A 24,668-nucleotide genomic window follows, 5' to 3' on the forward strand; every position below is an offset into this window, starting at 1 on the left:
ACTAACACACCATTGTAAAGCAATTATACTCCAATAAAGATGTTAAAAAAAATGCACACACACACATGTGAATCTTCTACTCTTAGGTCAAGGGGGCCAGTTTCATGGCTTATTATCCTTGTTGACAGTTAGTAAGCTGGTTAAAGTGCCAAATTTTATCAAGATGTCTCCAGAGTAAATTTAAACCCTGTTCAAAGAATGTCTACAGTGCTAGGTGAGCTACAAAGATAGGACACTGAGGCTAAATGGAGAGAATGAATGGATTATTCAACATTTGCATGGAAAGGAGTTCAGAATTTACCTGCTCACCATTATTTGTTGATATGGATATGATGATTTGAGACCTTGAACCAAGAAATTGGATGACTTATTTTGATATTTCCATTTAGCTGGTATTTTTTTTTTAATGATTACAATTCAGATGACCTGGATGTTTTATGACCTTCCGGGTTTTGATTTGCAAAAAAGTGAATGACTATGATTTACCACTTAGTTGTTCTTATTTAGGTATATAGCAAGACTATGGCACAGTGGCTCAGCATGATATTTATGTACATGATGTCTTGTAATCAGAAGTCTGTTTATGTTCCTTCCATATGGTTGTGTGACTCTTGTATTTCATAGCAATGGACTTTTTCTGAGTACACTGAGCTGTATGTCACTCTTAGGGGGTATCCTATCACTCTCCATCAGTAACGGACCCCACTCTCACTGCGGATACTCTGGACAAAACAATTGCAGAATTTGATACTGTGGAAGATCTGCTCAAGCACTTCAATCCTGAATCATGGCAAGAAGATCTTGAGAATCTGTATTTGGACACCCCTCATTATCGAGGCAGGTCATATCATGACAGGAAGTCAAAAGGTAAGAAACAAATAAGGTTCTTCATAAGCAGATAAAAGTGCTAATAGTAATAAGTAAGAATTTGCAATGCAATGTAGTTAATTCACTTACATCAGATGATAACTGTTAGTTCGTTATCACATATCTTTTACACAAAACCTTCAAATGATGTTCTGTGTTTTGTCCAAACTGTGTTGTTTGTATGGGACTAAGAAAGGTTTGATTCAGTCAAAGATCTGTCATAGTTTGGAGCTAGAAAAGACTTTATAAAATCATCTGGACCAACTTTGTGCTTCTTGGCAAGTAAGGCATTATCAGTCCCACCGTAAACAGTAGAGGCAACCAAAGTCAGGGAAGGTAAATAACTCTTCAAAGGCTGCATGGCAATAGAAAGGAAAGGAGAGTCATGCTCTCTTGCCTCCAATGGCAGTGCCTGTGTAACAGTCCCCTGTGCCTCTCTGATGGATATGAATGTTGAATTAGCCCGGGACTCAGTCATTGTTGGCAGGAGAGGCTTCTCGTAAAGTAATGGTCAAAACTCTGGAAGATTTCACTCTATTCATTCAATGTGCATTCTGAAATTTTTGATGAGGTCCTACTATGTGCTTTGTGCCCTTGGTGGTTCATAGGATATAAATGTCTCAAGGAAGAAACCAATATCTGGGCTATTTTGGACAAGTAAGTGTGAGGGCACACATTCAGCTGGAAGGTTCAGGAAAGCAAAATGAAGGGAGAAGAAAGGAATATTCAGGCAGAATTAAAACATCATGAGTTAAAACAGTAATACTTACACTCTTAAAAAATAGGTATCCTAGTACTACATCTGAGTGATATGATCTTAGGACATGGATGTTTATTTGAATGTTTAACTCAAATTAGTATAGAAATAACTTGTAATTACCTCATTGAATAAAACTATAATTTCTAGTCTGTTATGTTTAAGATTTGTTATTATTTAAACTTTCTCTACAAGTCTTGTAAGGCTGGCTTGCATCATAGATATAAAGGTATTTAGTACAATACAACTTGTTTCCTGTACTTTGTAATAACATGGGTACTTTCAGGAATTAAAAGGAACCCAGGGCCCTTTTGTAGATAATGTTTATGTTGGTAAGGACAACATATTAAAACATGTAGGCTGAAATGACTAGTTAGTTAACTCCTGCCTGGGTCTGCTGCTTATGGCTTAGGTCATAATCTTATATACTTAAAGTGCACAGCTAAGTGGGGACAACAGAGTCACTGGTGGCCCTGATGTTATGTAGATATATCATATGTAGATCAGTGTAACTCTCAAATCGAATTTTCCCAGGGCTCAGATTGGATTCAACTCAGAGAAGAAATGGCTTTTCCATAAAGCGTTGCTGTCTTTGGATCTCTACTAGGTCAACTTGAAGGAAAATAAAATACTCACTATGTTTTGAAAACCCCAGAAAAAAATATTAAAAATGGTATTGGAGAAAGAAATGATAAAATCTGACTCTGTCTTCAAGTATCTTAACCACTATAGCTACTTGAGGGGCAGCCCTTCTTGACACCTATTTGTTTGAAGTATTAAAATTTAAAAATCACCTAAATTCATTACTTATTTTTCCCCAGATACTATGTTGAGTTGGAGGCAAGGTGTCTTGGTTCAAAGCCTAACCCTGCCACTTAGAAGTTCTGTGATTTTTTCAGCAAGTCACTGACTCTTCCTGAGCCTCAGTGTCTTCATTGACAATGTGTGTATGACAACACCTACTTTCAGGAATTGTTAGGGGTGCCATCAAAAGCACTTGGCACATAGTACTTGCTCAAGAAATGTTGAAAAAGTTTGGAGTACTTGAGATGCCACAGCATTTATTTGTCCTACTACTGCATTGCTATTTGTATCTTTGTGTTTTTCTAAGGGAATATGAGAGCCTAGGACCTAACGGTTTCAACTCTTGCTGAATATTAAGTCACCTGGGGAGCTTTAAAAAACTACAGGTGCCTAGTCCTATCCCAGTCACAATGACTCAGAATCTCTGAGGCTGGGGTATTGATATTATTTTATGGCTACTAGGAGATTGAGACTGATCCTTAGGGGCAGCCAGGGTTGAGAGATGGTTCATCCTATATCTCCAGTAAATTGGCACAGACTCTGACACATTTTAGCTGCTCAGTTAATGTTTGTGGAATTGAAGATATTAATTATTCAGTATTAGTGTATTTCTAACATTTATAGAAACCCACTCCATAGACCAAGGATTGTAGCTTTATTAAGAATGCCTTTGGTTACTGAAATAACCTTGCTAGAACATTCAAGGCACCATTCTACTTATTTCTAACAGTATAAACATTTCTCTCCCCTGTTGGCTTAGATTTCATTTCTTAAACTCTTGTTTAAAATGGCCCTAAGGCAGGTCTGTACCCTTTCATTTAACACTGGCAAGCCACCAATGTCTCTGCACTTGTATAACTGTGCTGATTTAATTGTTTATCATTCCACTGATGCTGAACCACCTGCCTGTATCACAAAAGCAAAGGAAGTCAGGTTTAATATTTCAGCTGTTATTTTCAGCTTTTAGGACTTAAAAGTACAAATTCATGGTTTGTATACTGATGTATAAGAAAGGGGTCAGTGAATAAAAGAGTGAAAACCAAAAAGTAGTTATAGATGATGGAGGTCCATTAGGTGTCAAATAAAATGTGAACTTTACAGAATCCCTAAAAAAGTTTTCTACTATCAGTATAATAATCTCTTAATGATGTTGTACAGAAACAAACTTATCATTTTTGAATATCTATTGAGCATCCATTCTTCTGATTTACCCAGACTGATCAAAAGTAGCATTTTTCATGATACCAAAGAACAGGATTCTAAGATGACCCTTGAATGTGAATATATAAATCACAAAATTTTATAAACTCTAAAATAAAGCACAAACACACTAGGTGAAGAATTTATGTAATGAAGTAGAAAACAGTTAATAAAATTAAATTTTACGCTTTGCTTCTACTGTTATTTGAAGGAAGATTAGGTAACAGTGAGTTTTTAGTTCTCCTTAAGAAGAGACTTGAAAATGAGAAGCAAGAGGACAGTAAAAGTTTAGAGAGAAGAGGGAGAGAAAAGAGACATAACTTTGCCAAGTATTGAAGCCAGAACTTCAGCGTATAAGGTCCACTTTTTTCAAATTCACAAGTAATAGATAAGCACAAACCTGTCTGTAAAACCTTCTGGACTGATGATAATAGGACAAGTTAATATATCCAACTTTCAGTTTCCTAGGGGGTAATGGAGAAAAGGGTAGCATGGATAATTGAACTCTGTAGATAAGTACAGTTCCAAAACCCAATTTTTGCCAATGATTTCAACCCCATGCCTTCAACCTCAAAGCTGCCCAAAAGTTAAAAAAAAAAAAGTCGTTTGAAATTCAAGTTGTATTTACTTCTTCTGATGAACATGACAATAACATAGTAAATTTGCACATAATTAAGTAAAATATTATATGGATGTTCTACAAACTATGTAATCACTCTCTGAATCATTGCATGATCACTGTGGTTTAACTGAAGTTACACTGCAATTCCTTTAAAACACAATACTTTGAACTTGGTAGCAATGTATATTTACTCAAGTATATAGCATGAAATGTGACATCTCTACATTGAAAAACTATCGGCCTTAAACTCTACTAGACTGGGCATTAATTGAGTGGTCATTTATGGAGATTAACAATGTAACTGAGATGCAGTCTTTTACTTATTCCAGGAGAGCTTGACTTTCCTGAATGATGGTGTGTTTGCCATAGAAAAATCCAACACATAAGAGCAAGAGGAAAACCTGTTCTCACAGTTTGTGTTGTGATTAAAATATGGATATAATTGTTGAGGCACTCCAACTTAATAGTTTTGAACTACAGTAATGCTTGACAAAAGTACAATTTTCCCCAGAGTTGCCATTTTTTAAAAAATTTTATTTAATTTTATTTTTTTATATAGCAGGTTCTTATTAGTTATCTATTTGATACATATTAGTGTATACATGTCAATCCCAATCTCCTAGTTCATCCCACCACCACCCCGCCCTGGCTTTCCCCCCTTGGTGTCCATACATTTGTTCTCTACATCTGTGTCTCTATTTCTGCCTTGCAAACTGGTTCATCTGTACCATTTTTCTAGATTCCACATATATGTATTAATATATGATATTTGTTTTTTTCTTTCTGACTTACTTCGCTCTGTATGACAGTCTCTAGGTCTATCCACCTCTCTACAAATGACCCAGTTTCGTTCCTTTTTATGGTTGAGTAATATTCCATTGTATATATGTACCACATCTTCTTTGTCCCTTAGTCTGTTAATGGGCGTTTAGGTTGCTTCCATGGCCTGGCTGTTGTAAATAGTGCTGCAATGAACATTGGGGTGCATGTGTGTTTTTGAATTATTGTTTTCTCTGGGTATATGCCCAGTAGTGGGATTATTGGGTCATATGGTAATTCTATTTTTAGTTTTTTAAGGAACCTCCATAGTGGCTGTATCAGTTTACATTCCCAGCAACAGTGCAAGAGGGTTCCCTTTTCTCCACACCCTCTCCAGCATTTGTTGTTTGTAGATTTTCTGACGATGCCCATTCTAACCGGTGTGAGGTGATACCTCATTGTAGTTTTGATTTGCATTTCTCTAATAACTAGTGATGTTGAGCAGCTTTTCATGTGCCTCTTAGCCATATGTATGTCTTCTTTGGAGAAATGTCTATTTAGGTCTTCTGCCCATTTTTTGATTGGGTTGTTTGTTTCTTTAATGTTGAGCAAGTCGCCATTTATTTTTATTTTATTTTTTTATTTTTGGCTGTGTTGGGTCTTCGTTCCTGTGCGAGGGCTTTCTCTAGTTGTGGCAAGTGGGGGCCACGCTTCATCATGGTGCGCGGGCCTCTCACCGTCGCGGCCTCTCGTTGCGGAGCACAGGCTCCAAATGCACAGGCTCAGTAATTGTGGCTCACGGGCGTAGTTGCTCCGTGGCATGTGGAATCTTCCCAGACCAGGGCTTGAACCCGTGTCCCCTGCATTGGCAGGCAGATTCTCAACCACTGTGCCACCAGGGAAGCCCCTGAGTTGCCATTTTTTGATGCAGGGGCCAAATTTGATGTGCATTCCTCTTTAAAAAATCAGTAATTTAATATTGAGTGAAGCAAACATACTGAAATTAAATTGAGTCCAAATGACGGAGTTTGAAATATATGATCTTCACAGACTCTAAATGCTTAGATGTTGTAACTCTGGGACAGTTACCAACCCATTTCCCAGGATCTAATATCAATTTGTGATTTCTTACATGACATTATTTTGCTGTAAGATCTAAAACACTTGATTCTTTAATTTGAAAACTATTTATTGGTAAACAACTGGCATGAGAAGCTGATGAGTAAATGAAATAAATATGTTTCATATAAAATGTTTGAATTGGTTCTAAATTCTCTTAGATACAAATATCTTTTATTTTTAAATTAGTCAGTTATTGCTGTTTCTTTGTTCATGCCCTTTGTCATACTAACTAGAAAGAGCCAAGTCTTGCTCTGGAGATGTCATTCAATGGGTATAAAGTTTCAGTCATGCAAGATGAAAAATTGCTAAAGGTCTGCTGCACAGCACTGTGCTCATGGTTAATAATACTGTACACTTAAAAATTTAAGCAGATACACCTCGTGGTATCTGTTGTTTAACATGTTTTTTTATAAATGTTCTTTTTTGTGAATATTTGGTAGAAGTTGCCCATAAAAATAATTAAAAAACAATTTAGAATGTGGGAAATAATTTCAGAGTGTATTAAGATATGAACATATTTTAGAAATGACCTAAAGTCACAGTAAATTGAATGCTTACAACTTTCTCTCTCTGCCTATTTGATATCTGGGTGAGAATTTGCAGAAAGCCCTTGTCTGACACTAGTGATGAATCAGATAAGTCACTCTTGAGATATCCTTCTGTAACTATCTATTGGTAAATTAAACAAACAGAGGTACTACAGACGTTAAATCAAATGGATTTCTTTTTCTAATTTCTTGTGTTGAATAAGGGTTAGCTTCACTGAGTTTCCTGAACCATGTGGTATGTACCAAGTAAAAGCTTTCTTTATCAATATTAAAATTGTTTACCATAAATTTGATAGAAATAGAGCAAAAGAAAGAATGTGATAGTGGAAAGAGCATGGACTTTGGAGTCAAGTAAGCTTATAATAAAATTCTAACTCAGGTACTAATGGTGGCCTTGGAGAGTTATGTGCAGACCTCTGAGCCTGTGTTTTCTCCATTTGGTAAAATGACTCTAATTATAACAACTTTGCAAAGTCATGTGAGGATTAATAATAGCAGAGTATCCAACTCCTAGTGGGCCCTCAATAAATGCTAGCTATTATTATTACTTGAATACAGAACTCTGCACAGAACCAAGGTATTTCTGTGGACCTTGCTCTCTTCCTTGTAAGGCTCTTAGATAAGCATCAGTAATCTGGAGAGCCTCCTACAGAGTATCCAAATATTGTCATATTTAAGTATCTGTATAATCAGTAAACTCACTAAAAGTTTACAAAATAATTGCCAAGTCAAACTTTTCTATGATATATTTACCCAGAAATTTCTGGCACCCTTTTGCTTTTTGGACATTTCCTTTTTAAAGCTTATTTTTTAGATTTTAGCCACTCTTTATAACCCATATGATTTGTAAGTAACTAGATTGCCCACTCATTCAGTTTGCCAGCAAGCATTAATAAAAACCATATTATCATATATAGTGTCACATGTGTCTATGAGGGCACACACATAAAATGTTTGAAGAAAATCTCAGCACAGGGACAAGGACCTTTTTGGTTGTTTATTCTCTTACTGCCACTGCAGCCTCTGATTTTCTCCTATAGTGGCTGTCTATCTTTGTGGATATCCTAAGCCCACTCTCATCATCAAAGTTATTCCTCCCATCTAGGCATATAATTCAAATGCACCTTGATTAGGAAATCCATTTTGCAGTAGAAAACCATAGGTAACTTTTACTGTCTGGGTGGACAAATGTGCCTTTTCCACAACAGTCACTCTTGTTAAAGATGAATGGGTTTGCCTTGTAGTTCCTGTACCCATTTTTACCTGTGTAGCACTGGGAATCCTCTGCAGCATCCTTGTGCTCAGTGCCCCTATGGACTTAAGGAGGGAGCATACCCTTCCTAGAGCACACATTCATGCAGAAACTGCTGGGGCTGGAACATCTGGCTCATTAAGCGTCTACTTGCAAAGGACTGTGCTGAGTGCTACGTCCCATGAAATTTAACTAAAAACAACACATCATCATTGTTTTCTGACATTTTGATCAAGGTGGACATGACCTTCCTTTCCTTAGTGATCACCAATTGCAGAATCTTAGCCACTTCTGGTTTAGGTGATTCTGTTCTTAACCTTACTTCATTGATCTGTTTTACTCATTTCAAGGTTAATGTGAGGCATACCTACTGAGAGCTAGAGTCTGGACCTTGCTTCAAACACTTTTAACTCATTCAAGCTCAATGAATTTCTTGGCAGGAGAAGAGTATTGTTATTCCCATTTTATCTAATAAAAGAAACAAATCCAGAAAGGTTCAGCGACAGCTATAAAGTAGAGAGCCATGACATGAACCTGGGTGTATTGGCTGCAAAGCCAATGCTGTGGGGGAACCAATAATGAGTAAAGCTCAGAGACTCATAGTCTAATAAATGAGAGACAAGAGAAAGATCTCCTTGCTTCTTATTCATTTCCTAACCTGTTTTCTTATTTTTCATTGCATAGATGTACTTCATACATCCCCCTAGAGTTCAGAGAATTGCCTTATGATGGTGTCAGCTGCTTTCATGCCTAATCCAATGCCTTGCAGATATCCTTGCACTCACCCATTCATTTTCCAGCAAGTATTTGTCAAATGCCTACTATATGTCCAGTGACTGTAGGCAAGTCATTCAACTCTTCTGCATCTCAGTTTCCACATCTATCAAATGGGAATAGTAGTCTCTAAGATAACAGTTTGTTATGAGAATTCCATGAGGCTTGAGTAGGTGCTCAGTAAATTTCCATTCGCTCATTGCTTAACAATGTTTTTAAACCCTGACAATTAGGAATTGTCTGAGTGGGAACATTTTACTGTGATTTAGGTTAATTTCTATAAATACAAATGGTAAATGTTTCCATTCTTCAGAAATTAAACCAGCAAATGGAGTCATGAGATTCATGATTTTAAGTTTAAAATACCCTGATATTCCCTCATTAAAAGTTATAAGATAATTGTTCTTTCCAGACTTATTTGCACTTGCAAATTGGGGTTGAAATGTGGAAACCATTTTCACAATTATGTGCTAATTTATAGAAGAGGGAATCTGAAAATCACAGTGAGGTTGTAATGTCCATAAAGAGGAACAGACTCCTCCTGGGAAATTTATGAACACTGAAGAAGGCTGAGAGCCCCTAGTTGCTTGGTATAAAAATACTACAATTATTTATATATTCCCCTTACCTCCCACCCCCACATAAAGTGCCATAAATCTAGTGTTGTAACATCAAAGTCAAGTTTATAATAAAGCACTTTACATAACAGATTGTGGGACTACTCCCCATTTGGCAAAAGACATATTCCTGAGCACCTTGAGATGTGTATCAGAGAGCCAGCCTTCTGGATGGCATCCTTTACCCCATGTGGCACAGCTGCTAGAGCCTATGGGTCTTGGTGCCAATCTTCGTGCATCACAGTTCATCCTTGATAGAGCTGGTTCTAGAACCCTAGTTTTTCAATTCTAACCCAACAACCATCAGTAGTTTGATTCATTTAGGTAGTAGTTACTGAGTACCTATTCCTTGCAAATGAAATCTGGATTGACTAGTGGTCTATAAGTGGCCTGAACTTTTTCTAATTTTGACTTTAAGTTTATGGGTATCCCACAAAAGATAGATATTTAAGAAAAATCAGAAATGTTTGTCTTGGGGAGCTGTAGTGACTCCAGCTGTTTTTTATTGGATTTAGTTATTTCAAATATCCTGAAATGGCTTGTGTGCTTAGACTACAAAAAAAAAAAAAAGTTGTAGTTTTTTCATCAGTATGCTGCTTCTAACTGTTGAAACCAAATGGTTTTAGGAGAGGTGGACTTAAATGACCTATATTTGGTCCTTCCACTAGGGGCAAAGCACTAGGAGAGGGGAGATAAAAAGATGATTAACTCTGCTTTCAAGGACCTTATGGTTTAGTGGACAAGAAACACCTAAATAAAGAAAAGGGTAAAGCAAAGTCTACAAAGTCAGTGCTATAATAGAAAGCAGAGAATGTGTGGTGAGTATATAGTGAAGGGGTCAGAGGAGATGTAGGGTGAATGTGCCTCTTGACTTAGAAGATTAAAATGACATAGTGGACTGAGATGTCAGAGAAGGTAAACTAGAATGACAAAAGCATGGTTTTAAAAAAGGCATGGGGCTTCCCTGGTGGCGCAGTGGTTGAGAGTCCGCCTGCCGATGCAGGGGACACGGGTTTGTGCCCTGGTCCAGGAAGATCCCACATGCCGCGGAGCGGCTGGGCCCGTGAGCCATGGCAGCTGAGCCTGTGTGTCCAGAGCCTGTGCTCCGCAACGGGAGAGGCCACAACAGGGAGAGGCCCACGTACAGCAAAAAAAAAAAAATTATAAAAAAATAAATAAAAAAATAGAAAAGGCATGGCCCTACTTCAAGCACTTGCTCTTCTATTGCCAAACCTGCGCTGATATAGAGGCTGCTAGTGAGTGCCTGCTAAGAGAGTTCATAAAGAATTTTAGCCTGTAAAGGCTCAATTTGCTTGTATTAAAATGATTACTGGCTAGCTCTAAGAATATAGAGAAGTTTAACTGAACACTAGCAGATTCGGGAAGATAAAGAGAAAAAAGACTGGTGACACACATAACAGAATAGACTGATGAAAGGCCAGCACAGTGAAAGCTAACCAATAAACTTGACACCAGAAGAGACTGACCCAAGGAAACCATCTTCCTATTGAACAAAACAAACTGTGAATCAAACATGCATGGGAAGGAAAAAAAAATTGTTTTCTTACATTCAGTGTGAGGACATTATTTTGCTTCACAATGAATTTTTGTATTCACAAAAAATTGAAATGATTAATTTAGAAAAGGCTTTTAAATTTTTATCATAAGCTGATCACCACCTATGCTGTGTTTGCCAAGCATGTGAAATATAATATTGGCTTTATCTGTCCTCTAGAAAGAGTCTCTAGGGTTCTATCATTTGTTGCCCCCTGAAAACAATTGCTATCAGCCCATCCAACTCTTTACGTGGACCTCCGATTGGTTTTCATAACAAAGACTACAGGTAGGTAAGGGCAAGAAGGAATTCAAGGAGAGATGAGGACAAAGTGAAGATCATGAATTGACAAAAGTCCTCTCATTTCAGGTGAAAAAATATGAAATTCATTGTATTTCTCAATACCAAAGAAAAAAGTACGTTCTGTGCAGTAGCCTGGTTTATTTGCAAGAACCCAGTGTACATTTCCAGTACAATCCGATAGATGAATGTGTGTGCCCAGGAGTACATGCTTGGGTATATGTAATTGACAACATCTTGAAAGTGACAGGTCAGTGCCTAGCAACGCACCTAGGAAGCCAGGTCATTTGACAGCGAGTAGACCCCTAGACGGAAAGCTCCATCAGGGCTCATAGAATCTGCTCTTTGCACCCTGCTTCAAATCTTTAGACCTGGGCTCAGAAGTGCAAGAGTAATGAAAAAGCCTGAATTCAGACTCTGGCTCTACCACTGACTAGGTATGTGGCTGTGGACATGTTCTTTTCCCTACCCTCTCAGAGCCTCAATTTTCTCAAGTGTAAAAGTGTAAAAGTAAGGGTAATGATAGTATGTAATTCCTAGCATTTATGGGGATTTCATGCAATTGTAAGTGTAAAAGTAAGTGTAATGATAGTATGTAATTCCTAGCATTTATGGGGATTTCATGCAATTGTATATGTGAAGAACTTTTCATGCTACCTGATACTTAGGAATATAGATGGTCAATATAAAAAAGACCAGGCTGACTCTCCTTCCTCCCAAACCTGACCCTGAATGGATTAGAAACTGAACCAGTGAGTGCATTCACCAATGTACCATTGCTTTACACATCCCTTTCCTAGTGCTCAGATCCTAGAGCTCTTACCACAGCCCAGGTACCTCTGTGACTAGGCTGCACTTTCAGGCCAGAGCTTCAGAAAAAAGGGTGCTCCCTGAGGTTCTAGGCAGTGGCCCACATTGGATTACCATGTCCAGAGGAAGGCTCTGACAACAGTGGAGCCTTCTCAGCCTTTCCATCAGGTTGTCAGTACACAGCCCAAAGACGTAACTAATGTCAAAGATCCATGAGAAGGCAAGACTCAAATTCAAAAGGACGTAAAAAGAAGGATTATAACATTATGTACACCTGGGTGAAATAAGGGCAGCTAGGTGCAATTAATGAGCCTTTGAATGAAATTTGGAACGTCCTTGTTGCTCTGTAATATTCTGCTGTGGAGATTGAAGCGGGAATGGAAAGGGCAGCTCCCCTCTCTGAGTTTGTACTGCTTGGCCTGCCTCCCTCACACCAGAGCCTGCCTCCCTCACACCAGAGCCTCCCTTCAGACCAGAGCACTGGAAGTCTTAACCGCCACTCATTCCCTTGTCTGGCTCCCTGCTCTGCTGCACTGCCTCGTCAGTCTTCTTTGACTGGAAATTCAACATCCCCTGCAGAAAGTCTGCAGTGGCACTTTGAAGTTATTTGCATCCACTCTGAAGAACCTTTTAGTTCTCGTTCTAAATTGAGTGCCTTCGTGGTTTCAATCCCCTGATAAGCAGGGCAGCTGGATTCTACAGCAGTCACACTGGGTCACAGTTCTGAGTCACGTCAGTGAATTGATGCATAAAACTGACAACATCGTAAATCTCTTCATGGCAGGTAGGAAACGGAAATAACCAGTGCTAGTCGGTAAAACAGTTATACAATGTGAAGAGTTTTGTTCCAAGATGAGTAAGGCATACATGCCTATCCTGATTTGTTGACAGCACTTTGGGGGTTAGCTGAATTCCCACAGGGAATCATATTGTAGTTTGGTTTGGACATATTCTGGAGATAAGGGTGTAGCCATTTACCACCCCAGTCCTAGCACAATGCCATACGGGAAAGCTTGATACAGTGCCAGGAAGGTCGATCTTCCTCCTTCAGCTATAAGGTTGCCTGCCATCCCCCCACTCTGCCTGATGTGGCAGAGACCATAAGGCAAAAGAGAGAACGACTTTGAGCCCAGTTTTCCTACTTAGTATTCACTTTGAGTGAGTAATACACATCTCAAAAGGGTGGGCGAAAAAAAAAGAGGGTGGGGAACAACGACAGGTAGTCCTATGTATCATATGCCTAGCAGAGGACTGGCTGAACTCAAGTACACTCAGTACTGTCACTTCCTTCCCATCCCTCTCTGCCTTCCACATGCCACAACCCCTTCCTGCTAATAGGTGTTAGGCAAAATATATTCCCATCATCACAAGCAACAGCTTTGGCCCTCTGCATTAGCCCTGTCCATAGCCCAGTAATGCACAGCCAGCATCAGTATTTATCTCAAGGTGACACTTGTAATGGATGATTGGTGCACTTCTTAATCCATTTACATAATCCTTTCTGCTTTGCTTGCAGTTATTTTCAGGGCTTTAGCAGCAATAAAATGGTTCCTTTCCCAAGACAGAGTTCATTCACTTTAAATCTGTCTTGATTATAGCTAAACTTATGACATGTCTTTACAAAGGAAGGGGAAAAAAGCAATAAATTATGCACAGTAATTATTTAGCATTTATTCAGCCCCCACAGTGTCCTGGGCTCAGCATATAACAGTTGGGGGAAAATCCCTGCCCTTGAGAATCAAAGGCACTCAAGGCAGAGCATTAGTCCAATTGCCATTTAATTCCTTATTCAAGGGGTCATTGACCGTATGGCCAGCCTTTTAGCTGACTTCATGGGGTTAAGTGGATTCCCCACCCACTCGTGCCTTCTTTTATTTCTGTTTAATTCAGATGCATTCTACTGACAGCATCCTTAGCCTTTGACCTCTACCCCAAAAGAGCAATCCTTACCGTTCCTCAAGCAGTTTTGGTTTAGGACTAAGACATTTAATGGGGCTAGAATCCAGAGTAAGCCTGATGATAACTGCCTAACGTTTGTGGGATTCCTTCTGTGGTGGCCTGGCTGGTGACACGGGAAGTGCACTCGGAAATGGTGTGGAACCCGGAGGTGGCGGGGTGGGGTGGGGAGGGGACAAAGGACTTTCTTATAACTGCATTCTTGTGAGAAGATAGTCATGTACATTCACCCGCCAGACAATCTGGATGCCAAATAGATGGGTGATTAGATGGATTTTGAGACCACAAATTAAAATGTAATTTATATACTACAATAATACAAATTTAACTCAAGTAAAATATTAATGACTAAAATTTGAAAATTTAGGGTGATGCTCTTAATTCATAGAAGTCCCAATAACCAACCCCCCCCAGATAATCATTTACATAGAATAACGGCCAAAAGAGAGAAATAGAGGAGAAAGATCTGAAAAAAAAAATGTTTTTAATTATTGACCATTTGACTTTAAAGGAAAAAATTGAAGGAAAAATCAAAATGAATCAAGATGAATAAAATAACCAGCATTAATTAATACCAGGCACACTGCATTCAATACTTCAAATATTGCTGTGAAATAAGTAAAGTTATACTATTTACATTTTATAGATGAAGAAGCAGAGGTTTGGAGCAATCAAGTAACTTTCCAACTAAAAGGAGACATAGCCATTATGTGAATGCAGCTGTAGCTTTACTGCAGAGCCCAAGCACTTAACCAGTATTCTATACTGCCATCTAGGACCCAATGCACAAATATCCATCATATTCACAACCCCCAAAAAGCCATGTCCTTTGACATTTTGGTTGACCTCGGAGTTAAAATGAAGCCAAAACCTTTTTATTCCTCACATTTACTTGTAAAATTTCACTGCCAGGTGCATCGATTAGAGTAATTCTTCCTGATGTGTCCCTGATATAATTCAAATTGTATTTAAGTAATGGCTTACAGTCAGGAGTTATTTAGAATCAAGAAGATACACACACACACACACACACACACACACACACACACACACACATTTTTTTAAAGCAAAGACAATTATTTTAAATTGCTGAATGTTACATTTTCTTTCCTTGGAACTTTTTTTTTTTTTTGCATTAAAAAAGTGCAAGGAAAATTGAGCCAAGATATAGATTTAGCTAAGTTTTTGAAGGTTTTCTGTTTTCTTTGCTGTTGTTGACTTTTTTTTTTTTTTTGAAGGGCAGATAGGATCAAAAGAGAAATTAGATTTTCCATCTTTGGTGTTTGGGGTAGTAACTGAGAACCCAAGGATGGATTCAAGCCCTGGGTTAAGGCTGTCCTCACAGAATCTTCCCAGCCTGTTCGCAAAAATGTGTGCCGAGTGTGTATGCCATAGTCGTGCACTTGCTTACACGATGCTGTGTTTCTTACAGTTGACCTGGACAGGCTCAATGATGACGTCAAGCGTTACAGTTGCACTCCCAGGAATTACTCGGTCAACTTGAGAGAGGAGCTGAAGGTGACCAATGTGGTCTTCTTTCCACGCTGCCTCCTCGTGCAACGCTGTGGGGGAAACTGTGGCTGTGGAACTGTCAGCTGGAAGTCCTGTACGTGCAATTCAGGGAAAACTGTGAAGAAGTATCACGAGGTATGCCGTTTTCAGATTTCTTTGTTGCAGTGCTGCATTTAGCCCTTTTCAACTGCAAAAGTCTTGTAATCTCTAGGCTGCTGGGAAACAGGGCCATTGCGTTGGTTGTTCACATTGTTCACTGCACAGGGGCACCTCCCAGGGGGATGACTGGGAAATTGTACTCAAGCTAAATTTGCTAAGCTAGGTGCCCTGGGGAGAGTGTATCCTGAAGAAGGGTTTCCTTTTTCTAACCCTTATTCATAATATACTATGTGGGTTGACAACAGTCTTGTTAGTATACACAGTCAAATGTATGATGCAGTAATTTGAGAGCTTACTTGGCTTCCTTATAGAAATATGATGGGATTCATTTACAGTGTATGACTGCAAATCTAGGTTATGTTAAGAAAATGCTAAGAGCCAAACTTTAATTCAATCAAGTCATTGAAAAATGAAGCAAGGTAAAGATAGCAAAATATAAATTGTCAGAAAAGATACATTGTTGGAGACTTTTTCATTCTCTAAATATGGAAATATTTTTCTTCCAGAAGTACTAATTTTTCCTAAATATGACTGAGTGCTCTGAGGAATCAGCTCTGAAATTATGCAAAAATAAACAAAAGTAAATCTAAAGATATAAGAGGAACAAAAATTTAAGGAGAGCAGTAAACTTTGATGATAATAACAAGGAATGCATGTAAGCCTTTACTGTGTACCAGACATCATTGTAAGCAATCATTAGCTCACTTGGCAGTTTCTCCACAATGCTGACAGGGGAGTGCTATTTTTATTCCCTTTTTATAGATGAGTAAACTGAGACCAGCAGTAGATTGACCAGCGTGACTTGGTCAGTAACTCACAGAGCCAGGACCTAAACTGATCAACTGTTTCTAAAATCTATATTCTTATCACTAGTAACACTGTGCTCTCTTTGTTAAAAGTATATAGCACTTTATTGAAGATTAAAGAAAGAGTGGACTTAAGGGGAGTTAGCACTGCTCTTGAAATTGATGGCAACCCTATTACTTCCTGATTTTGTGAGTCACTAAAGTTTAGAGATGTGGTTTTCATGTGTGTGAAATAGGACTAAGAAATTATATCTGATAATCCCGTACAGGATGGTTCTGGGGAATCACATAAAACGGTGCATATGAAGTGCATTTTGTAAGATGTGAAACATCTTTTTGAAATATGTCTAAAATATAAACTAAAGGATTTCCCTGGTGGCACAGTGGTTAAGAATCCACCTGCCAATTCAGGGGACATGGGTTCAAGCCCTGGCTTGGGAAGATCCCACATGCCACGGAGCAACTAAGCCCGTTCGCCACAACTACTGAGCCTGCACTCTGGAGCCTGTGAGCCACAACTACTGAGCCCACATGCCACAACTACTGAAGCCCACACGCCTAGAGCCCATGCTCCGCAACAAGAGAAGCCACTGCAGAAAGAAGCCTGCACACCGCAATGAAGAGTAGCCCCGGCTCGCCTCAACTAGAGAAAGCCCATGCGCAGCAACAAAGACCCAATGCAGACCAAAAAAAAAAACAAACAAACAAACAAACAAACAAACAAAAAAATATATATATATATATATATAAAGTATGACATAAGCAAACACTATTGTTAGGAATTATTGTTTGAGTTGCTTTTCATCAGTATCCACCAAAACAAAGGAATAGATGGTGCTCCCTAAATAAAAATCTCCCGCTTTATACAACCATTTTGTTATCCTGAAAACAATAAAACAGTAAGTTAGGAGGTAATTTCTGAGCTAAATGAAAAGGGATACGTAATAAGCAGTATTTTCAACTTGGGAAATGCAGGAGGTCGGAGACCATAATAACCCTGCTTACCTCAGACAGACGGGGACACACGATTTTAGACCTGCATAGAGCTGGTTTTCTTAGTCACAAGAATTTCTTACTCCACCCCACAGTTTTCAAAGTAAAAAAAAATCTGTTCTCATATCCAGAGAATGCTGTTGACTGTGTTCATTGTGTTTTATTTTTGTATGACCTGATGAACTCTAGATTGGACTTTGTCCTTTGTGTCTAAGAACGTGAATTTTGTATTGTTGAGTCATACCCTGAGGACAGATGCAGAATTCAGTAATTTGGTTCAAGTTAAAATAAGCCAGGAAGTGACAAGATCTCTACATAGTCTTAACTGTGAGGAAAAACATGTGAGTTCAGGCCTTTGATGCTTTATTTTCATCTTGACTCTCCGCTCAGATAGAAGTTGCAGTTTGATTTTTTAAATTGCTTATTGTAGAAACACAGAGTTAAACATACACCCAAAAGGACCCTCACCTCCCAGACAGTTAACTCTGAAGGAGTCTGAAGGGTCCTTTTCTTAGGTCTATTCTCGTCTCTGTACACAGTAGCTGTTACCTGTAAATTTCTGTTCACAATTAATATCTAGAAGGGGAAGCCCTTGATCTCTTTGTTCAGTCACATGAGTGGGTCTAAAATGTTGGCATATTTTTGAAACTGCTGTCTAAATCATGTCTTTGAAACATGTCATGATATTTTTACTTCTCAGAGTCTGCTGAGCTCTGTACAAAGTCACTCTGCTGAGTTCTGGACAAAGGGACAAAACAGCATACCTGTTTTGTCAGTAACTGCATACCTGGAACACACACAGCTGGCACACTTCCCCCAAACTCCTAAAATACCTTTGAAATGTGTCACAGTGACCACTCTGTCCAGTGCCCTGTGGAAAAGAGCAGGAGGCTTGTTCCATTTGCAGAAGTGGGGGTTGCTTGAGCTCAGTCTCATTAGGGAAGAATCCTTATCCTCTATTCTATTAGTTCATGTCTGTATTCTTAACTCAGAGAAATGAGAAACTGGTTTCCCCAGCTCCTGGTTGTAACTGATGAGATGTGAAATGAGTTTTCATGAGAGATGAGCACCCTTAAGGGGGTGACTAGAACTTGTCACATAAGCAGGCCTGTATGACTCCACAGATATTTCAAAGCTCAACATTTAAGGAATAAAATCCAAGAAATTAAAAATGTATAATTATAAAATTACCAATAATTAGAAATTATAAATAGAAGGAAGTTAATATCATTGCTCTTTTCCCAGGTCATGCGACTTCTCCTGTAGGGCTCTGAGCATTTTTTCACTGTGCAATAAAATGTTACCATCTTATTATTTCCTGTTCTCAAAATTTTGTAGGTATCCTGTTAAAGTATTTTTCCTTTTTCCTATTAGCCTTTCTATGCTTCTTGGAATATGTAGGATATAAAAAAATACTTTTGGTAGTGATTCTTAAAAAAGGGAAAGTTCCAGAAAACATATTGTGTAGACAATTAGAGGATGCTATTATTTTAGTTATCTTTCCTTGATAATGTGTAATGAAGGGATATTTCCTAAAAATATGGTGACCTTTTAAATTAATATTTACTGGTTTATTTTTTTATCGTTTGGTCTCCTGGCTATGTCCATTCAGTAAACAGCCAAAACCTTAGGAGGCAACAGAGAGAGAAAGATAGAAGTTAATTTTCTCCGTCCTTCCTCTCATGATTTCGTCACAATGCTGATATACCTGCACTATCTGGTAGAACTTTCTGCAGTGATAGGAACGTTCCATATCTGTACTATCCAATCTGGTAGTCACTAGCAACATGTGGTTATGGGGTATTTGAAATGTGTGTAATGCAAATGAGAAACTGAATTTTAAATTTTATTTAATTTTAACTAATTTAACGTAAATAGCTACACATGGCTAGGGGATACCATATTGAACAGCATAAGCCTAGACACATCTCTGTGTCTGGCATATTTACAACATCTAGAATCATTCCTGTTGCTTGAAAAAATGACTTCGGAGGATTCTTTTTATTTTAACTTTACTTTAAGTATATGAATTTTATATTAAAAATTTGCTGCCCATTACAGTTTGAGTTAGAAGATGTAAGCAGATATTTGTATATATGAAACAAAAGATTAACTAGAGGTAATAAAATGTTGAGCTTTAGACTTGAGATAAAAGAATGGTACTTTTAATTTTTACATGTTTTAAGCATCTATCATTGAAACAAACTTCAGTAAAATTGCAAATTGAAACCAGTGAGACAGGAAAGCAATTTTTTTCAAAAGGGTTCTACTCTATGGCAAAGGCAATGAGTTTTGGGGTTATGATTATAACTAACCATAACAAAAGTCAAGAAAATCTCTTTTCTATTCTTTTTCTGGAAACAGCATTTCTAGAGCTTATATAGAGTCTCCCTGCTTCTTCCCCTTTCTCCCTCTTTGAGTGAGACCATGAGACAACGCTCTTGCGGCCTTTCCTGTGTGTTCTTAGAAGAGACAAGACAATAGAGAAAAAAATCACACAACTCAAGAGAGAAGATGTGGGCTCACATGGGAGGCCACCTAGGGCCCGCTACTTAAAACTCCCCAGGGCCTTGAGTTTGCTCACTTACTCCCCACGATAACCTACAATTTTGAGTTCCCAGACAGATCTGAAATTATATGATATCCATTCACCTACTCCCTAAATCTTATTTTACTGAAATTGTGTTAGGAATGTAAACAAATTGGTGGTTGAAGTGCTAAGTAAATGCAAAAGAACAAAGATATATGATCTGGAACAGTTACTGTTTATAGAATGCTTATAAAAAAGTTTATTTGCTCTTCGGTAGTAATACCTGTGCTACTTATCTCTTGGGGATCCTGGTAGAATGAAAGCATCTGAAGACTGTAAAGCACTAGACAGATGTGGGTGGAATTTTCCGAGAATGTGGTTGGGCCTTCTCAGTTCTGACTCCCTTATGACCCAAATGATTCACTGGTGAAGTGATTCTCTAAGTACTACAAAGTGCATAAATCCTTTCCCTTGGAGCTCTGGCTTCACATTAGACCTTCCTGCCAAAGTTTAGCAAACCTGCCTTGGGGCATGATACTCCCCAGGTAGACAAAGACCTATCTGTGACATGAATGATAATGCTAATGCAGTGCTTTGAAACTTGGTGGCCAGCTAGGCTTCCATTATGTTTTCTGCAATTGGTGGGCTGAACGTGTAGTCATTAACCCTCTAAAGTGCTGTCAAAATCATTTACCTGTTTAGTTCCCTGAAGGTAGAACTGTGGCTAAATACACCCCAAAGTGCTCACAGAAAATTTCAATTATAAGTAAATGTTCACTTACTTTTAGAGGTCGAGATTGCATTTTGAAAATTCATGAGCATTTTATAGACCCATAGTATAACCCCTGCTTTGGTCACCTTCATACTTAGCTTGTCAGCAAAACAGTGCTGAACTCTGTTATTTGTGTCTTTCTTATTGAGGACTATGTCTCAGCTTCCCTTGAAACTATCACCTGCAAGATGAGCAATGACCCAGGTAGAAAATAATATGTTATCCCTTCTCAAAATATTTTTGCTTTTAGTCACTTTGGGTTTCAGAAAAGTTGACTACCAGCCCTTAAAAATCTTAACATTTTTCATAAAGTCTATAAGCATGAAAGAAATCAAAATGGAAGCAAAAAATACGAAGCTTTTTTTTTCTTAAGATAAGAAACTATGTGTACTGAATGCTACCTGCTTTAGGAGTTGGGTAGAACCTTAAATAAACTCTTAATCATTCAGGTTTATACAATGCATGTGTCCTGAAATATGTACTTGTGTTCCTATGTCAGCCATTAATTTGAGAACTGTCAAGACCTTAACAACCTTTTTTATATTCCCAGTAAACAAGAACTCAACTTGGCAGATAGCTTTTCTGCCTAGTATTGTTTTATTAGTGTAAGAGCTTTTCGGCAATGATTCATTCAGTGGTTTATCGGCAACAAGGCGAGTAACCATAGTTAAATATCTTTTGTGTTATGGTAATTTGCAAACTGAGAATCTTTGATTTTGTGTAGTGGTATGAAAGCTGCTGGCTCAGTCATTCTGCATTTAGTAAAAGTCAACTTTCCTTGGCTTCATGTGGTTTTCCAGATGGTGGAGAAGGGCCAAGATTGCCATTTTCACCCATAGGTGATAAGAAATGGCTGGCTGCTCTTCCATGGATTTTTATTTCAGTGTGTGTGCTTGCAGCTGCGAATGAAAGCTCAGAAAATAGGAAAGCATTTTGTGATGGTACCTATTAGTGTGTCCTTTGGCAGCTGTAATTAATTCAATGGTTCCTTTCCTTTAAAGGTGACCAGATAACCCATAGACAGTTTGCTTTCTCAGATAAAGGCTTTTCATTTTTCTTTTAACTTTTCATGCTCTCTCAAATCAGCTTTGCTTTCTTCCTCCTTTCAATGCTGTATACCTGAACCTAAGACTATTACATGGTCTGAAAGCTTTGAACATCAGTGCTGTGATCAGCCAGTAAAGCAGTCCAATTTCCACTTTGTTCAAACAACGCTTTCCTGTCTTGTCTGGAAAAGTGTCTGCCAATTCATTTTTCTCCTCTTATCAGCAAAACACATATATACTGTGCTCACAAGGCTTAATATAAAACACAGGGAAAATCCCTGAACAATCAGGAGACCAGTTAGAAAAACTGGCTAGGCTCTGCTCTCATCCCAAAGCACACACTTTCATTTGTCGTCAAAAGAGGAAGCAAATCAACAGAGCACTGATTTTATAGATATCAGTCATGGCAACATATTAGGCTTTGATAATGGTCTTTTTTAAACAGAGAATATTTATCATATGCTTAGCTTCTTAGGAATCATTTTCTTACCCTGAATATTCAAACTCCCAAATCTGGTTTATAGGCTGGACAACAGTGACTAATATTAGAGAAATTCTTGGCAAAGTTGTAGGAACCCAACCCTTAACCCCTTCCAAGGCATTTTGACCAAATACGGCACAGTAGGGCTTTCATATCTGTCATGGGCAGGGTATTTAATACCACAAAATGCAATATACTCTTCATCCATTGCTTTGGTTACTTTTTTTTTCTCAGAGACGCAACAGCTTTTATTTTCTTTAGAGACCCAGCAGGAGAGCACATGGGAGCAGGGAAAGGCAAATGTCATTGCCATTCTGCTCTCGATACTTGAAATTTTATTTCACAATCGTGAAAGGCTTAAAAGTGATGCAAAGCATAGGCCACTTCATTTGGCCTCTGCTTTATTTCTTGGCTTGTTTTGTTTTGCCCCGTCTGTTTGTTGGAGGTTGGGGTAGAGGAGATGCAGGGAGGAGACACCGTGAACATACGTGCCCATACTTCTGCACTGGCATCACCCACCACGTTCACCCAGGTACATTCTTTAGCAGCTACTGTGTTCCCAACATGCTGCTGACCTGCACAAACAAAATTTCAATTTCCAGGCAAGGGCACTAGTTAGGCCACATGGAGTCAAATACTGGTTACACCAGTCACTGGCTCTGTAACCTTAATCTCTTTCTTTCCTTATCTGGGAACAAAATTAGAGAAGTACCTATCTCATAGTATTGCAGTGACATCCAAAACATTTAATAATTGCAAAGTCACAACAGTGGCATCTAGTAAAAACTCAATAATGTTAGTGATTGTTTTTGCTATCCTTGTCCTCAAGGCACTTGTAATGCAATTAATAGAGAGAAAGCATCATACGTCATGTGAACTTATGTGATACATAGTGTAAGTGCAGTAGAATTGCAGGTAAAAAAGATAAGTAGCTATCAAAACTGGCATCTGGACTACCTTTACTGCAATCAAGTAGTTTTGAGTCTTTATGCCTCCCTCATGAACTCTCCTGGGGCATTCCTTCCCACCCAACCCACCCCAGTTTTGTATTCACAATATTTCACTCTGTGTTAGCAGAGTCCAGGCTCCTTAGCTTTATTGAACATTGAACAAATGACCTGCCCCACAGAACTCTCATGGAACAACAGGGCTAAATGCTAAAGTAAAGGGGACACATGAGGACTGAGGACTGTAGGCCTAGTGTCCTAATAGATGGTTTTGGTTTGTTTATGACTTGAAACAGGTAATGTGAGGATGAGAAAATTGCTGGGAAGACAATCCATAGTAAAAATTTGTGGGGATGCCATGAAAAGTTATACAGCCTTGAAAGCATCTAATCTTCATCTAGGACCAACGTATACCAAGCATCAGGTCCCCATTTTAGTTCACATGTGTGCCTGACACAGCTTTGAGACACAAAAGGAAATCATAACCACATTGGAGAGGTGTTGGGTCCTTGGGTTCGAGTGTGCTAGAAGCCTAGAGGACAAAAGCCCTGCTCCCAGCTCCAGGTTGCCAGAAGACTCTGGCACCTGGCCTCCTTTGGAATCTCAGTTCTCCTGCCTATAAATTGTGAATAAAGATACCTTCTCTACTGTGTGACAAGGTTTGTCTGAGGGCAAACGAAATAGTGCATCTGTGCAAATTCTTTGAAAACCATAAAATGCTACATAATACGTGTAGCATGTGGTGTCATGCAGAGTTTAGAGTCTAAAAGGGAAAGAACAAAATCAAAAATAAAGGCTAACAGGAGCTTCAGAATATAAAACAAGAAACAATTAAACTGACTGTGGAGTGTATAGAAAACCAGTATTTGTGCATATGATGGCAAATATTGACTTCAGTGAAGGCCACACTAGGGAAGAAGAGTTAGCTCCTATTTAAACTTAATAATTCAAAAAATTACATTTAAACCTATTAATGTTAATTCAAGAAATGTCATACTGTTATACAGGTATTAATGTACAAAGATCTTAGTGGAGCATGATCTGTTTCGAATTGTAATAGGTATTATATCTTAACAAATATGTAAGAACATACACACATTTTCAGTTATTTATGGCCACTAATGACCTTCGTCAGGGCAAAATGCTTTACATCAAGCAAACATTTAGCAATAGCAGCATATTATGTTCATGACTTTATTCGTTGTCCTGTCTAAAGAGATAATAATATGCTCAGTATCATATTTATCCATAACACATGCTTTGGTCAGAAGAATCCTTATGATAATATTTGGGACAGCACTTGGCACAAAGCAGCCCCTTAGAAAGCTCTCAGTAAATACCTGCTCAGACACCTGAAGTCATCGTGGTACTGCAGGTAGGTAATGCAGGAGGCATTACTCTATGATCAGTGAACTCCACTACTTTAAGGAGTTGATGATTGTCTGTAAAAATATTTACATGTGTGCAATCTAAGAGCGA

At 38.4% G+C, this 24,668-nt stretch overlaps 1 protein-coding gene across 2 annotated transcripts in view; it reads left to right on the forward strand.

Annotated features, from left to right (window-relative positions):
- Positions 1-24,668, forward strand: part of PDGFD (platelet derived growth factor D) — a 236,480-nt gene that overhangs the window by 208,935 nt on the left and 2,877 nt on the right. For both annotated transcript variants that reach the window (XM_029208291.1, XM_029208292.1), the window contains exons 5-6: positions 669-867; positions 15,376-15,590. In XM_029208291.1, the coding sequence (XP_029064124.1) occupies positions 669-867; positions 15,376-15,590 (414 nt within the window). The remainder of the gene's footprint in view (positions 1-668; positions 868-15,375; positions 15,591-24,668) is intronic.

The sequence above is a fragment of the Monodon monoceros genome, unplaced genomic scaffold, assembly GCF_005190385.1.
Source record: "Monodon monoceros isolate NGI ecotype Baffin Bay Population unplaced genomic scaffold, NGI_Narwhal_1 Super_Scaffold_7, whole genome shotgun sequence".
NCBI lineage: Eukaryota > Metazoa > Chordata > Mammalia > Artiodactyla > Monodontidae > Monodon > Monodon monoceros.